The sequence below is a fragment of the Scyliorhinus canicula genome, chromosome 19, assembly GCF_902713615.1.
Source record: "Scyliorhinus canicula chromosome 19, sScyCan1.1, whole genome shotgun sequence".
Taxonomy (NCBI): Eukaryota; Metazoa; Chordata; class Chondrichthyes; order Carcharhiniformes; family Scyliorhinidae; genus Scyliorhinus; species Scyliorhinus canicula.
Window position 1 is genome coordinate 3,370,427 of NC_052164.1, and position 16,153 is coordinate 3,386,579.

General features: G+C 46.6%; 1 protein-coding gene across 3 annotated transcripts in view; it reads right to left on the reverse strand.

The window, feature by feature from the left end:
• LOC119954563 (ATP-citrate synthase) overlaps positions 1-16,153 on the reverse strand; it is a 102,093-nt gene that overhangs the window by 55,449 nt on the left and 30,491 nt on the right. For all 3 annotated transcript variants that reach the window (XM_038779905.1, XM_038779904.1, XM_038779903.1), the window contains exons 6-11: positions 14,836-14,915; positions 13,851-13,981; positions 9,869-9,987; positions 7,635-7,771; positions 5,035-5,096; positions 1,802-1,919 (exon numbers count right to left, since the gene is read on the reverse strand). In XM_038779905.1, the coding sequence (XP_038635833.1) occupies positions 1,802-1,919; positions 5,035-5,096; positions 7,635-7,771; positions 9,869-9,987; positions 13,851-13,981; positions 14,836-14,915 (647 nt within the window). The remainder of the gene's footprint in view (positions 1-1,801; positions 1,920-5,034; positions 5,097-7,634; positions 7,772-9,868; positions 9,988-13,850; positions 13,982-14,835; positions 14,916-16,153) is intronic.

Consider the following 16,153-nt stretch of genomic DNA (forward strand, 5'->3'; position numbering starts at 1 on the left):
CACGCAAACACGGGGAGAATGTGCAAACTCCACACGGACAGTGACCCAGAACCGGGATCGAACCTGGGACCTCAGCGCCGTGAGGCGGCATGGCTAACCACTGTACCGCCCTCATCCTCCCTTTCTTTGGGTCAGTTTTAACATCCTGGATTGGTCTTTTGCCATCCCCACTGTGGACAGGTCTCATCGCTTCTAGATCCTACAGCAACTTCCTTGGGCAGTCCCTCTCAAATCAAGACCACTACCATTTAGAAGGCCAAGGACAGCAGACATCTAGGAGCACCACCACCTGGAGGTTCCCCTTCAAGTCACACACCATCCCGATTTGTAAATATAATCGCCATTCCTTCACTGTCGCTGGGTCAAAGTCCTGAAACTCCCTCCCGAAGAGCATCTTGCAGAACCTACACCACAGGAACTGCAGCGGTTCAGGTTAGCAGCTCACTACCATCTTCTCAAGGGCAATTAGGGATGGGAAATAAATGTTGGCATAGCCAGCAACGCCTACATCACATAAATTAATTTTCACAAAGTCAGCCAGATTTGTATGGAAGACCTGTTAACGGAATCAGAGTTACAGACCAACAGGTTGTCTGAGACCTAACCACCTTCAGTTGCTTAATCAATGATACTTCTTCACTCACAAGGTCAAAGCGGGGATATTTGCCAATGGCTACTCAGATACTGAAGTTGTTCATGTCCAAATGCAAGACCTGGACAATATCCAGACTTTGGTTGACAACTAACATTCACACCACACAAGTGCCAGGCAATTACCAACTCCAACAAGAGAGAATCAAACCATTGCCCCATGACATTCAATGGCATAACCACTGGTGAATTCCCCCAACTCCCGAGAGTTACCACTGACCAGAAACTGAATTGACCTAGCCATATAAATACTGTGACTACAACAGCAGATCAAAGGCTAGGAATCCTGTAGTGAGTCCACCACCTACAAGTCAGGAGGGTGACAAAATACTATCCATTTGCCTGGATGAGTGCGGCTCCAATAACACAAGAAGCTCACCACCATCCAGGTGGAAAGCAGCCTGTTTGATTAGCACCTCACCCACAAACACACAGTCCCTCCTCCTCCACATGTGTACTATATATATGATGCACTTCTGGAATTCACCAAGGCTCCTTAGACAGCACCTTCGAAAACATGGCCACTACCTTCTCAAAGGGCAAGCACGGCAAACACATGGGAACACCACCACCTGGATGTTCCCCTCCAAGCCACTCACCACACTGACTTGGAAATATATCATTGTTCCTTCACTATCACTGGGTCAAAATCCTGGAACACCCTCTAGCACTGGGAGTAGCTACACACAGACTGCAGTTGCACACCACCACCCTCTCACGGGAAATTAGGAATGGGCAATAAATGCAGTCCTGATGCCCACATCCTATAATGGTTTTTTAAAAAATTTGTAATAAGAGGCACCAAATTTTTTTTTAAATATGGAGTACTCAATTCTTTTTTCCAAATTAAGGGGCAATTTAGCATGGCTAATTCATCTACCCTGCACATCTTTGGGTTGTGGGGGTGAGACCCACGTAGACATGGGGAGAATGTGCAAACTCCATACGGACAGTGACCTGGGGCCAGGATCGAACCCGGGTCCTCAGTGCTGTGAGGGAGCAGTGCCAACCACAGAGCTGCCCCAAACAGCACCAATTTGACTAATGGCACTCTTAACTCCTAATTTTACGCTGTACGTTGTTCGAAGTATCTAACTACCTCATGGGTAGATGCCTTAGATTCTGCTTTAAAAAAAAAATCAAACCTCACCAACTTCACCCATCACACGGAGGCCCTCTTGGTAATTGGGTCCACCTCTCCTGACAAAAATAGACACGTTATGGTTCTGCAGCGGGGTTTGGTAGTCCTTGATTGCACGAACTATGCCCTATGAAAGGAAAAAGATTAACAAGACATCAGGTGGTTACAGCTTCAGTATAATGACAATTTAAGCAAGAGGTTTAACGGGGAAAGACTGTTTGGCTCCTTTAATTCTTCCAAGTCAAGAATGTTTAGCTGTTTTCCTAAGAGCACAGGGATTACTGCCATTATAAGGCAACACTTGAGCACAGTGGTTAGCACTTTGCTTCACAGCTCCAGGGTCCCAGGTTCAATTCGTGGCTTGGGTGACTGTTCAGAGTCTGCACGTTCTCCCCGTGTTTGCGTGGGTTTCCTCCGGGCGCTCTGGTTTCATCCCACAAGTCCCGAAAGAAGAGCTGTTAGATAATTTGGACATTCTGAATTCTCCCATTGTACACCCGAACAGGCGCTGGAGTGTGGCGACTAGGGACTTTTCACAGTAACTTCATTGCAGTGTTAATGTAAGCCTACTTGTGACAATGAAGATTATCATCAGACCAGGCCTTTTATTGACTTCTGCAAGTGATGGGATCAGTACTTAAAAGAGCAGGAAAGATACCAATTTTTAGTCAGAAACATATTAGTCAGTCACAAACGTAACAAACCAGCTTCACCATCAGATAGTCAGCAAGGTGACTCAGAGGACAATTAAAGACCTGTTTTGAGTGATATCATAGTGCGGCACAGACATTGAAATCGGCAGTAATGTTTCAGAAGGTGCCCTTCACATTGAAAGTGCTTTCCTTCTTTCTCATGCAAGTCAGCCAGGCATCTTATAAAAATCCATTAGTTTAATCGCTGTCTTTGAAATTAATTTAATTCTGGCTGTTTGCGAGCCTAAAAGGGTTGTAACCTAGAAAAAGACAGAAGAAATGCCAAGAGGCAAAAGGACATCAGCCCAGTAATTAATAGCCATAGTAGCCAGAGATAAATGGACAGCTGTGGAAATTTACTGGAATAAGCAAAATACTGCAGGTGCTGGAATCTGAAACAAGAACGGATGCGGGGAAAACGCAGATCTGGCAGCATCTGCAAGCAGAGAAAACAGACTTAATGTTAACTCTCTCCTCACAGATGCTGCCAGATCTACTGAGATTTTCCAGCATCCTTTATTCTTGTTTGATATAGACTTAATGTTTGACAAAGATATAAAATGAGCCCGTTCCATCAGCCCAGCAGAGTAAATATCCTTTAATGATCTAAAACAGCTGAATTTAGGAGGAGTTGAGATTCTTTCTAGATGAACAAAGTTGGATCAGCCTCATCTGTATTGCCATGTGATCAATTAAGGATCAACCGGATCACTAGGCACAATTATTTTACACAAAACATAACTAGCAGAAACTTGCAAAATATTTGCAATCAAATTAGGTATGCTGAACAGATTCCACCATCACATCTTCCCTTCCCAGATCATCTCTATCCTTCCTATCATTGCTCCAATAACGCATCCTTCTTCCCGTGACATCCCAAACATATTCTTCCTGCAAGAAATTTGCAGTCAAATTGGCACACCCAACAAATATCATCCCATCCATCCCTCCCCGGCTATCCCGATCCCACACTATTTCATTCTTCCCACTCTCCCATTTCATCTCCACCAGTCATCCCTAGCTACCCCATTCCATCATTCCCATGCTGTCCCCTTGATGCCATACCCCCTTTCTGAAAGCAGCAGCTTAGCTGACATATTTTTTAAAAATATTTGTTTTTTAAATTTAGAGTATCCAATTCAATTTTTCCAATTAAGGGACAATTTAGCGTTGCCAATCCATCAATCCTGCACATCTTCTGGGTTGTGGGGGTGAAACCCATGCAAACAGGGGGAGAATGTGCAAACTCCACATGGACAGTGACCCAGAGCCGGGATCGAACCTGGGACCTCGGCGCCGTGAGGCAGCAATGCTAACCACTGCGCCACCGTGCTGCCCCTAGCTTAGCTGACATCTTGAAAAGTATCCTCAAAATTCAATCGATCAGATATGCTGGAACTAAACAGTGACTCTCAAAGTTGAACAGGAACTCAGCCATAGTCCTGAATATGGATGAAAGGGGCATCTCCCATGATCAGTCCCACTGCAATTTTGACAATCTATCCCTCCCATGCCTCATACATTCTGTTCACCATGCCAAGGTCCGGAGTACAGTGTAAAGCTTTGGTCTCCTTATCGAGGGTTATATTTGCCAAAGTATTGCAATGGAGGTCACCAGGCTATTCCCTGAGATGGCAGGATCATACAAGGAGAGATTGAGCAAACAGGGCCTATATTCTCTGGAGTTTCAAAGAATGAGAGGTGATCTCATTAAAACTGAAAGCTCTTGCAGGGCATGAGGGGATAGGTGTAGATGGGATGTTCCCCTGGCTGCAGATTCCAAAACCAGAGGGCAGTGTGCCAGACTAAGGGGCAGACCATTTAAGACTGAGATGCATAGGAATTTCTTCACTCAGATTCTTTGGAATTCTCTATCCCAGAGGGCTGTGGAAACTCTCACTCAACAAGTTAGGACATATCGATCGATTTCTAGACACTAGCAACATCAAGGGATATGGGGGTAGTGCAGGAAAGAGACATTGGGGTAGATGCTCAGCCATGGTCTCACTGAATGGCAGAGTGGTCTCGACAGGCCAAATCGCCTACTCCTGTTGCAAGGGCATTCCTCCCTCTTCTCCAATCCCCTGCCTTCCCTTCCCCCCCTCCTGTTTCTATCCCTCTCCACCATCCCAATCACCTCCCATGCTTTCCCCCTCACTCATTCCATACTTCAAGATATTCCTATTACATGTCACTCCTCTTCCTCAGTCCCTCCAGCCATGGAATCCTTGTTGTTGTGCTCCCCTTAACTTGCATTGTCTTTTTCTCTCCAGCAACATCCCCTCCCCTGCCAAACACCACTCCCCAACCAGGATAACTTTGCTGTTGGGCTCTTTTAATCTTCCACTCTTTTCTTCCTCCACCAATGTCCCCCACAAGCTATATGCCCCCCACACCAGCCACTTGCTTCATGCATTCTGGTCCTCCACATGTGCCAAGCTTCACCCACCAAATCAATCCACCAACCAATCTGACAAGTTCAGAAAAATAAGTATTATTGCAGTTGTAAATAGTTGGGTATGAGGGAGGGAGTGAGGGATGACTCATTACCTTAAATGTTGCTGCTACGTTTGTGAAGTTAGCGATGCTGCCTCCAATAATGAGGATTTTTCCTAAACAAAATTGAATAAGTTATTCAGGCAAGATAAAGGAGTCAGTTAAAAGAAAGCTGATATAACTACCTGGCTATTTATAATGCCTCTTGAATAAAAGATAAACATTTCACAGCACAAGGGACAAAGATGGACTCAGAGAAGAGGAAGGATGGTGCAAAAGTACAATTGGTTCTGGGGTGACATACAGACATGGACCGGGAGGAGTGCAAGGACACTGAACTTTGGAGAGGAGCTGGGTGTTCATTGTAAAAAGTGTATGGGGTCGGTTTCAACACCCTAGGTCCTCTTGCTAATTTCTTTAAATCTGTGCTCTATTGTTCTCAATCCTTCCACCAGTGTGGTTTCCCCATCCACTCTCTCCAGTGCCTCTTGATTCTGAATACCAATATCAAATCTTCTTGGGTCTTCTTTTCTGAGGAAAAGTCCTAATTTCTCCAATCTACCTGCAATGCCCTAAAAATCAATGCAAGGAACCATTCTCATGAATCAATGCCTGCACTCTCTCCAATGCCTGCACTCTCTCCAATGCCTGCACTCTCTCCAATGCCTGCACTCTCTCCAATGCCTGCACTCTCTCCAATGCCTGCACTCTCTCCAATGCCTGCACTCTCTCCAATGCCTGCACTCTCTCCAATGCCTGCACTCTCTCCAATGCCTGCACTCTCTCCAATGCCTGCACTCTCTCCAATGCCTGCACTCTCTCCAATGCCTGCACTCTCTCCAATGCCTGCACTCTCTCCAATGCCTGCACTCTCTCCAATGCCTGCACTCTCTCCAATGCCTGCACTCTCTCCAATGCCTGCACTCTCTCCAATGCCTGCACTCTCTCCAATGCCTGCACTCTCTCCAATGCCTGCACTCTCTCCTGAAGTGTGGTGCCACAACTAGATGCGATACTTTTGGCTGAATGAGTGTCTTACACAAGTTAATAATAATAATAATCGCTCATTGTCACAAGTATGCTTCAATGAAATTACTGTGAAAAGCCTCTAGTCGCCACATTCCGGCGCCTGTTCGGGGAGGCCGGTACGAGAAGTTCAACATAAGCCCATATTAATAAAACACAAGATACCGTATGCTTTATTAACCGCTGTCTCAAACTATCCTGCCACTTTCATTGAGTTACGTACATATACACACCCAGATACCTCTGCCCCTGGACCCCTTTTAGCGTTCTACCTCTTATTTTATACTTATTTCCACATTCTTTCTACCAAAATGAATCACTTCACATTTCTTGGCATTTAACTTCATTGTCACCTGTCTTCCCATTCCATCAACGTCTCCGTGTCCTTTGGAATTCTACACTATCCCCCACAAAGTTCACAAGGCTTCTGAGTTTTGCACCCAACAACTGTTTCCTACCACTCAGCCAATTCCATATCCATGCAACTATTATTCCATGATGGTCATTGGATAGACATATGGACGATAAGGGAATAGTGCAGATGGGCTTTAGAGGAGTTTCACAGGTTGGCGCAACATCAAGGGCCAAAGGGCCTGTACTGCGCTGTAATGTTCTATGTTCTATGAACTATGACTTTGCTCATATGTTGTGTGGCACTGTTATCGATGCCTTTTAGAAGTCCCATGTACAAATTCATGGCAACAACATTGCCCTCAACATTCTGTTACATCTACAAAAAAACTCCAGCAAGTTAGCTAAACATGATTTTCCCTTAAGAACCCTATGCTGGCATTTCTTAATTAACCTACATTTCTCCATGTGACTATAAACATTGTCACGAATTATAGTTTCTCGACCTTTCCCCACCAAAGTTGAACTGACTGGCCTGTAGTTGTTGGGCTTATCCACACTCCCTTTTTGAACAAGGGCGTAATGTTTGTAATTCTCCAGTCCTCATTAACCACCTGAATCTAAGGAAGACTGAGACCAGTGCCTCTGCTATCCTCTACCATCGAGAAGGACTAGGGCAGCAGATGCATGGGAACACCACCACCTGCAAGTTCACCTCCAAGCCACATCATCCTGACTTGGAATTATATCACCTTCCTTCATTGATGCTGGGTCAAAATCCCGGAACTCCGATCGTAATAGCACTGTGGTTATTCCTACAACGTGAGCTGCAATGGTGTAAGGTGGCAGCTCACCACTACCTTCTCAATGGCAATTATGGATGGGCAATGCTGGTATAGCCAGCGACACCCACATACCCACAAATGAGAAAATATTTGGCCCAACCTTATCTTAATGTTAATAGAGGACGGAAGAGGCCAACAATGCCCGGAGAATCAATGCAGATGGTGAAGAAGCGCTAAGTGCGAGCAGCATTCATGGAAACTAATTATGTTTCCCAGGGCGATGTTTCTTAAGATCAGCATACACATATAAAAAGGAGAGAACCAACGTCACTGGATAATAAGGGAGCCACTGGAGATTTAGCATGTACAATGCAGAGAGTGAAAACAGCAGAGAAGTATCACAATGTTATAGTTAGTTGAAGAACTGTGCTCCTCAAATGTTGTATTGAGTTTGAGCAGTAACAAAACAATTTCAATTCCTTTTGTTCTCACCTTCCGAGTGTTGCTCTCTGGTCATTAGAGACAGAATGGTCTTAGCATAGTCATAGGTCTGCTGCTCGCTGGGGGCGCCAGAGTACTCGCCATAATTTGCCAACTCATCCACTCCTCCAAGGTCACAGATTGTGTCACTGTGATCAATAGTAAGGAAAACAGTTAATAGCTAAGCCAATATAAAAGACAAATCAATCTCGGCTCTAGGTCACTGTCTGTGTGGAGTTTGCACATTTGCCCCGTGTTTGCGTGCGTTTCACATCCACAACCCAAAACAGTGATTAGCATTGTTGCTTCACAGTGCCAGGTTCCCAGGTTTGATTCCTGGCTTGGGCCACTGTCTGTGCGGAGTCTGCACGTTCTCAGTGTCTGCATTGGTTTCCTCCTGGTACACCAGTTTCCTCTCAGTCCAAAGATGTGATGAGGTGAATGGCCATGATAAATTCCCCTTAGTGTCCAAAAGATTAGGTCAGGTACTTAAGTAGGGTGCTCTTTCAAAGGGTCGGTGCAGACTCGATGGGTTGAACGGCCTCCTTCTGCACTGCAGGGATATTATGAAGTCGATGGACCTGAAACATTAACTCTCCACAGATGCAATTTCACCTACCTTTTACTAGACATTCATTTTTTTTTTTTAAATAATTTTTATTGAGAAATTTTGATTTTATACAACAATAACGCACCTTAGTAAAATACCGAAAATAACAATAATATTAACAATCATATACATTTGCCCCATCCCCATGAACAACCCAGCATTTTAACAACAACGTAAATTAACACACTATAAAGTTACAGAATAAACACTACAATAATGCACCCCCCCCCCCGGGTTGCTGCTGCTATTGACCCAGTTACCTATCTCTGAGCCAGGAAGTCCAGAAAAGGCTGCCATCGTTTATAGAACTCTTGTATTGATCCTCTCAGGGCAAATTTGACCTTTTCCAATTTTATAAATCCCGCCATGTCACTGATCCAGGTCTCCACGCTTGGGGGCCTTGCATCCTTCCATTGTAACAGAATCCTTCGACGGGCTACTAGGGACGCAAAGGCCAGGACACCGGCCTCTTTCGCCTCCTGCACTCCCGGCTCCACCCCAACCCCAAAAATCGCGAGTCCCCACCCTGGTTTGACCCTGGATCCAACCACCCTCGACACCGTCCCCGCCACCCCCTTCCAGAATTCTTCCAGTGCTGGGCATGCCCAGAACATATGGGCGTGGTTCGCAGGACTCCCCGAACATCTGGTGCACCTGTCCTCACCCCCGAAGAACCTACTCATCCTAGTCCCGGACATATGGGCCCGGTGCAGCACCTTAAATTGGATGAGACTAAGCCTCGCACATGAGGAGGAGGAGTTGACTCTCTCCAAGGCCTCCGCCCAAGTCCCATCCTCTATCTGCTCCCCGAGTTCCTCCTCCCATTTAGCCTTCAGCTCCTCCACCTCCTGCATTACCTTATAGATGTCAGACACCTTCCCCTCTCCTACCCACACCCCCGAAAGCACTCTGTCCATCGTCCCCTGCGAGGGCAGCAAAGGGAATCCCTCTACCTGTCGCCTAGCAAACGCCTTTACCTGCAGGTATCTGAACATGTTCCCCTGGGGAAGGCCAAATTTATCTTCCAGTTCCCCCAGGCCCGCAAACCTCCCGCCAATAAACAGGTCCCTCAATTTGCTGATGCCCGCCCTTTGCCATCCCCTGAATCCCCCGTCCGTGTTCCCCGGGATGAACCGATGGTTGCCACCCAGTGGAGCCTCCATCGAGCCCCCTGTTTCCCCCCGATGCCGTCTCCACTGTCCCCAGATTCTTAGGGTCGCCGCCACCACCGGGCTCGTGGTAACCCTCTTGGGGGAGAGCGGCAACGGTGCCGTTACCATGGCACCCAGGCTTGTACCTCTACATGACGCCATCTCCATTCTTTTCCACGCCGCCCCTCCCCCCTCCATCACCCATTTACGCACCATTGACACATTGGCTGCCCAATAGTACCCCAGAAGGTTGGGTACTAGACATTCATTTTGAGCAACAAAGAAACAAAAATGTTCAAATCAAAGCAGAACAGCGAGGAAATTTCCTAAACCTTTCCTTGCTTTCACAAAGTTAAAATTCAGCATCCATTCCCTGAATTTAATCATGACAGGAACCATGTACCGGTGCTCAAAAGGATAGAGTGATGCATTTTGTGTTTTAAAGCTAAGGCGCCTGGATTCAGTCCATGGAGGGTAAGCAATACCTGTACACGACAGAGGCACCTCCTCCGGCCACCATTGTCCAAATCCTGCCCTTAGGGTTGAGGATTGTAAGCTTCAGACTGGCTCCACTCTTTGCATCAAGGTCAGCAATATAAGCTTCCTGTAACAGTAAAGACATCAAAACACAAAATAGTCACTGCCAATCCTCAGTTTGCCGAATGTACAGCAAGGTTCTCACATTCAGTGTTCCAATACAGTGCAACCACTCAACAACAGATCACAGCCTGAAGACAAAAGCAACATGACCAAAATAACCATTCGACCAGATTCGCTCTAATAGAATATTGATGCACATCTATAAATGCTGAAGCGAGGAAGAAATACTCCGAGAATTCCCATTTGTCGGAGCAGACACAATGGGCCGAGTGGTCTAATTCTGCTCCTATGTCTTATAGTCACAAGTTGCCCCACTCTTGCCATTAGGTTCACAAAAAACACATTTTGCCCACAAGCTCCATAAAATTGTTACATTTTCATGTTAATTGCCCATGAAACATGCCACAACTAAGTCCAATTATTAGCAGTACAAATACCTGGATATTGTCCAGCTCTTGCTGCATTTGAACAGGGACTGCTTCATTATCTGAGTCGCGAATGGTGCTGAGCATTGTGCTGTCATCCACAAACACCCCCATTTCTGAAGTTTTGATGGTAGGCAGGTCATTGATGAAGCAGCTGAAGATGGTTGGGCCTAGGACATGAGGAACTCCTGCAGTGATGTCCTGGAGTGGAGATGATTGACCTCCAACCACCACAACCATCTTCCTTTGTGCCAAATATGACACCAATGGATAGTTTACTCGCCCCGATTCCCATTGACTTCAGTTTAGCCTGGGCTCCTTGATGCCATACTTGGTCAAATGTTGCCTTGATGTCAAGGGCAGTCGCTCTCACCTCACCTCTGGCATTCAGCCCTTTTGTCCATGTTTGAACCAAGGCTGTAATGAGATCAGGAGCAGATTGACCCTGACGGAACCCAAATGGAGCTTCCTGCGCAGGTTATTACCGAGCAAGTGCTGCTTGATAGCACTGTTGATGACTCCTTCCATCACTTTGCTGACGGAGAGTAGACCGATAGGGTGGTAATTGGCTGGGTTGGATTTATTGGCTGTTTCTGTTGTACAGGACACACCTTGCCGGGTAGATGCCAATGTTGTATCTTTACTAGAACAGTTTGGCTAGGGGTGCGGCAAGTTCTGGAGCACAAGTCTTCAGTACTAATGCCGGAATACTGTCAGCCTTTGCAGCATCCAGTGCCTTCAGCCATTTCTTCAGATCACGTGGAGTGAATTGTATTGGTTGAAGTCTGATATCTGTGATGCTGGGGACTTCTGGAGGAGACCGAGATGGATCATCCACTCGGCACTTCTGGCTGAAGATTGTTGTAAATGCCTCAACCTCGTCTTTTGCACATCTGTGTTGGGCTCCTCCATCATAGAGGATGGGGATATTTGAGGAACCACCTCCTCCAGTGAGGTGCTTAATAGTCCACCACCATTCACAGCTGGATGTGGCAGGACTGCAGAGCTTAGATCTGATGCATTGGTTGTGGAATCACTTAGCTCTGTCTATTACTTGCTGTTTGGCACACAAGTAGTCCTGTGCTGTAACTTCACCAGGTCGACATCTCATTTTTCCATATGCCTGGTGTTGCTCCTGGCATACTCTTTATTAAACCAGGGTTGATCCCCTGGCTTGGTGGTAATGGCAGAGTGGGGGATATGCCAGGCCATGAGGTTGCAGATTGTGGTTGAATATAATTCTGCTGCTGATGGCCCACAGCACTTCAAGGATGCCCAATCTTGGGTTTCTAGATCTGTTCGAAGTCTATCCCATTTAGCACGGTGGCAGTGCCAGACAACACGATGGAGGGTATCCTCAATGTGAAGACGGGACTTTGTCTCCATAAGGAATGTGTGGTGGTCACTTCTACTGCTACTGTCATGGACAGATACATCTGCAGCATGCAGGTAGGTGAGGAGGTTAAGTATGTTTTTCCCTCTTGTTGGTTCCCTCACCACCACAGTCTTGCAGCTATGTCCTTTGGTCACTCTTAGTGATGGACATTGAAGTCTCCCACCCAGAGCATCTTCTGTGCTCTTGCCACCCTCAGTGCTTCCTCCAAGTGGTGTTCAACATGGAGGAGTACTGATTCATCAGCTGATGGTGGCCGGTACGTGGTAATCAGCAGGTGGTTTCCTTGCCCATGTTTAACCTGAAGCCATGAGACTCCATGGTGTCCAGAGTCAATGTTGAGGACTCCCAGGGCATCTTCCTCCCGACTATATACCACTGTGCCGCCGCCTCGGCTTGGTCTGTCTGGCCGGTGAGACAGGACATACCCAGGAATGGTGACAGTGGTGTCTGGGACATTGTCTGAGCAGTTGAATACAACGGAGTGGCTTGCTAGGCCATTTCAGAGGCCATTTAAGAGTCAACCGCGTTGCTGTGGGTCTGGAGACGGATGTAGACCACACCAGGTAAGGGTAGCAGATTTCCTTCCCCAAAGGACATTAGTGAACCAGATGGGTTTTTACGACAATCGACAATGGTTTCACGGTCATCAATAGACTTTTAATTCCAGATATGCCGTGGTGGGTCCCTAGATCGTTATCCTGGGTCTCTGAATTACTAGTCCAGTGACAATACCACTACGCCACCTCTTCCCCATACTTAAACATGCCAAGTCTCCGCAACCCTGGTATATTATTGTTTTTAATCCTCATGTCACTTAACATAAGGGCAGCACGGTAGCATTGTGGATAGCACAATTGCTTCACAGCTCCAGAGTCCCAGGTTCGACTCCAGCTTGGGTCACTGTCTGTGCGGAGTCTGCACATCCTCCCAGTGTGTGCGTGGGTTTCCTCCGGGTGCTCCGGTTTCCTCCCACAGTCCAAAGATGTGCAGGTTAGGTAGATTGGCCATGATAAATTGCCCTTAGTGTCCAAAATTGCCCTTAATGTTGGATGGGGTTACTGGGTTATGGGGTTACTGGGTTATGGGGACAGGGTGGAGGTGTTGACCTTGGGTAGGGTGCTCTTTCCAAGAGCCGGTGCCGAATGGCGTCCTTCTGCACTGTAAATTCTATGATAATATATGAAACATAGCTCCAAGTGACAGATAAAATGTACCCAAGAGGAGGAAGGAGCTCTACATCTGGAGAATCTACAGTAAGGAAATCAAATACACATTGGATGGTCAGTCAAACCATAGTCATTTTTTTCAATATCTGCCTCATCATCCCAATTCAAGAACAACATCCAGCTCTGAAACCAGGACAAAGAGTCGGGATGGGGGGAAAATTGGGATATTTTGCTCGGAGAACTAAAAGGGGGCCTCAAGCCTAAGGAAATTAGCAAAGCCTTAAATTACTGCCAATTGTGGACCATATTTTGACAGGATTCTGTTGAACGAACAGGATGCTTCTAATCAGTTTCATGCCAATTGTGCTTGCTTACAAGGAGAATTAACAGATGCTAATGCCAGATTAATAAATGTCAGATGTTCAGCATCCCTCCGAATCAACCTAACTAAATGAGACATTGTTTAGATACAAGCCTCAAAATTAGCAAAAGCCACTCTGCGCTACCTCAATCTATATCATCAGATAGCAGATCTCTTGAGCAACAGCTGATCGAGAGTTTTGATAACAAGTGCCCTCTCGTCAGCTGAAGCTTATCGTGAAAGAAAAAAGGATGTGGTTATGAGGCCCTTGTCGGCTTGCTAACGAAACAGGAAAATTGGTAATTATATCTGATATAAACATTAACAGGGGCAATGAGTAAACTGTCCAAGGGCCATCATTAAACAAGGACAGCTGTCATTTTCACATAAACAAGCCATCTGCACAAGGCGTACATTAAGATCACTTTGTTGGAACACTCGAGAGATAACTGTGCAGTGACGCCAGCAGCCCCATTTGAAAAAAATAAATCACACTGTATCCCATACATCAGCACTTACCTCAGGGTAAGCTTCCCTCCCAAACGGTGGTGGGAAATCCACATCTCCCCATTTACTCTTACAGATGTAGTCAGCTGTGGCATCTATCTTTGCTGCCATATCAAGGACAAATACACCAGCATCGGTCACAACTGCAGTGAATGGAGGTAAAAGTTATTCCAGTGAATAAAAGCAAGGAAACAATGCAGGTCATTACATTTCTCCCAGGTTTCAACAGTAGTACTACTGTATAAAATGTGTTCTATATGCAAGTCTGGTTTGGAGATCTTTTCATTATTTTTTCTGCCCTGTTCCTCTTCACTGCCCATTCCTCCATCAAAAGATATCTGAATTTCAGATAGATGAGGAAGGAAATTAAAATTAAAACTTACAACACAAGGCATCTTGAAGTAGCGAAACTAATTAACAGGAGATAGCAGGGAACAAGACAAGACCCGGACTATTAGAAATTGCATTGCACAATTTTGTCCTTCCCCTCTGTGTAACCCGCGATTGATGGTTTGGACATGACTTTGGGTCATATGTTGCAAGCTCTCTCAAGTTCTCACCACCTATGCTTTTAGGCAGAGATCAAATTACATCTCTGTTCAATACTGAAGAGAATATCAGGATTTGAAGCCTTCTATTTATGAGCTCTGTTAAACTGAAAAAATGAAGGCCTGAAAGGAAAATAAAGGTTTGTTGGGGACCCTTCATCAGAACTGCAATGTTCTGAAATGCTAACCTGTTTTTCAGTATAACAGGAATCCTTATCTAATTTTTGGAAACAAAGTTCCACATGTTACACTTCCATATTTACCCTCCATGTCAATTGGCCTGCAGCTTTGCTGGGTTCTGTTCTATAGAAACCCAGAGCATAAATGCATGGGACCAACTCCCTGCATTTCTTAAATAAGCCATGGGTCATTTGCAGACGTGCATTTATTTCAGTCGATTTGGTTTAAGTAACCCTGCTGCATGAGCATACTGGACAATATTTTTTTACCTAATGGATTAATCTCGAGGTAGGTGAAGTGCAGTTCTTCATATAGTGTGAGGAGTCCAACAATGAAAGAGGCCAAAATGCTGAAAAGACCAGAAAACCAAGTGTTAAGATGACAAAATGGGATTACAACATATCAATTTATTATTTTTACCTAAACTACAGGCAAGGGTAAAAACAATGTAGAGCAAAAAGTAGATGAATGGGATTGTGATGAAAAAAGTCAGCCATGATCTCGCAAAGATGGTACAGGGTCGAGGGGCTTAATAGCCTAATCTTGTTCCGTAGCCCAACTTGGATTCATGCAAATAGATTCAGCTGCAGAGAACTAGGCATTGCCATGGCCCAGTGGCTGCACACTGACGAAATACCACAGTTGGAATTCTCCGCTCCCAGGAAAAATCGGGAGGGCCGTCGTGAACTCGGCCGAGTTTCACGACGGCCTCGGGCGCCGCTCCTCGCCCCCTATTCTCCCCTCCCGGCGGGGCTAGGAGCGGCGCTTCGTAACTCTTGGCCGCGGGGGCGTCGCGCCAAGAACGACGCGGCCGGCGCGCCTAATGACGTCAGCCGCGCATGTGCAGGTTCGCCGGCTCCAACCCGCGCATGCGCGGTTGACGTCATGACGCTGACGGCACGAACCCGTGCATGCGCGGTGGCCGTCTTTCCCCTCAGCCGCCCCGCAAGACATGGCGGTTTGATCTTGCGGGGCGGCGGAGTGGAAATAGTGCGTCCGATTTGGACGCCGGCCCGACGATCGGTGGGCACCGATCGCGGGCCTGTCCCCTCCCGAGCACAGCCGTGGTGCTCTTTCCTTGCTAGGCCACCTACAAGCCCCACACGGGCTTCTCACTCCCGTTTCATGACGGCAGCGACCAGGTGTGTTTGCCGCCATCGTGAAACGGCCGCGAACGGCAGGCCACTCGGCCCATCGGAGAATCGCTGGTCGCCGTGAAAAACGACGAGCGCCGATTCTTCCAAGCCGGGGGGGGGGGGGGGGGGAGGAGAGGGGAGGGGGGAGGAAGGATCACAGGGACGTGAAATTTGTCGGGGGGCCCTCCCGCGATTCTCCCACCCGGCGTGGGGAGCGGAGAGAATCGCGCCCCACAGCTTTGAGTAAGGCCTGCAGTCATCACAGCCATTCCCCGTTAAACCATTTTGATGCAGATGAATCAAAACCAATTTATCAAATGCTACATTACACATTCTGCTATTTTGCTTTCAGATAGTGCTGACCTTTATTTTGTTACTAATGCCTGCTTTAGTCTTTAATCATTACCACTCCCGTCTTCATTTTACATGACATCTTGTGATTTAATCTTTC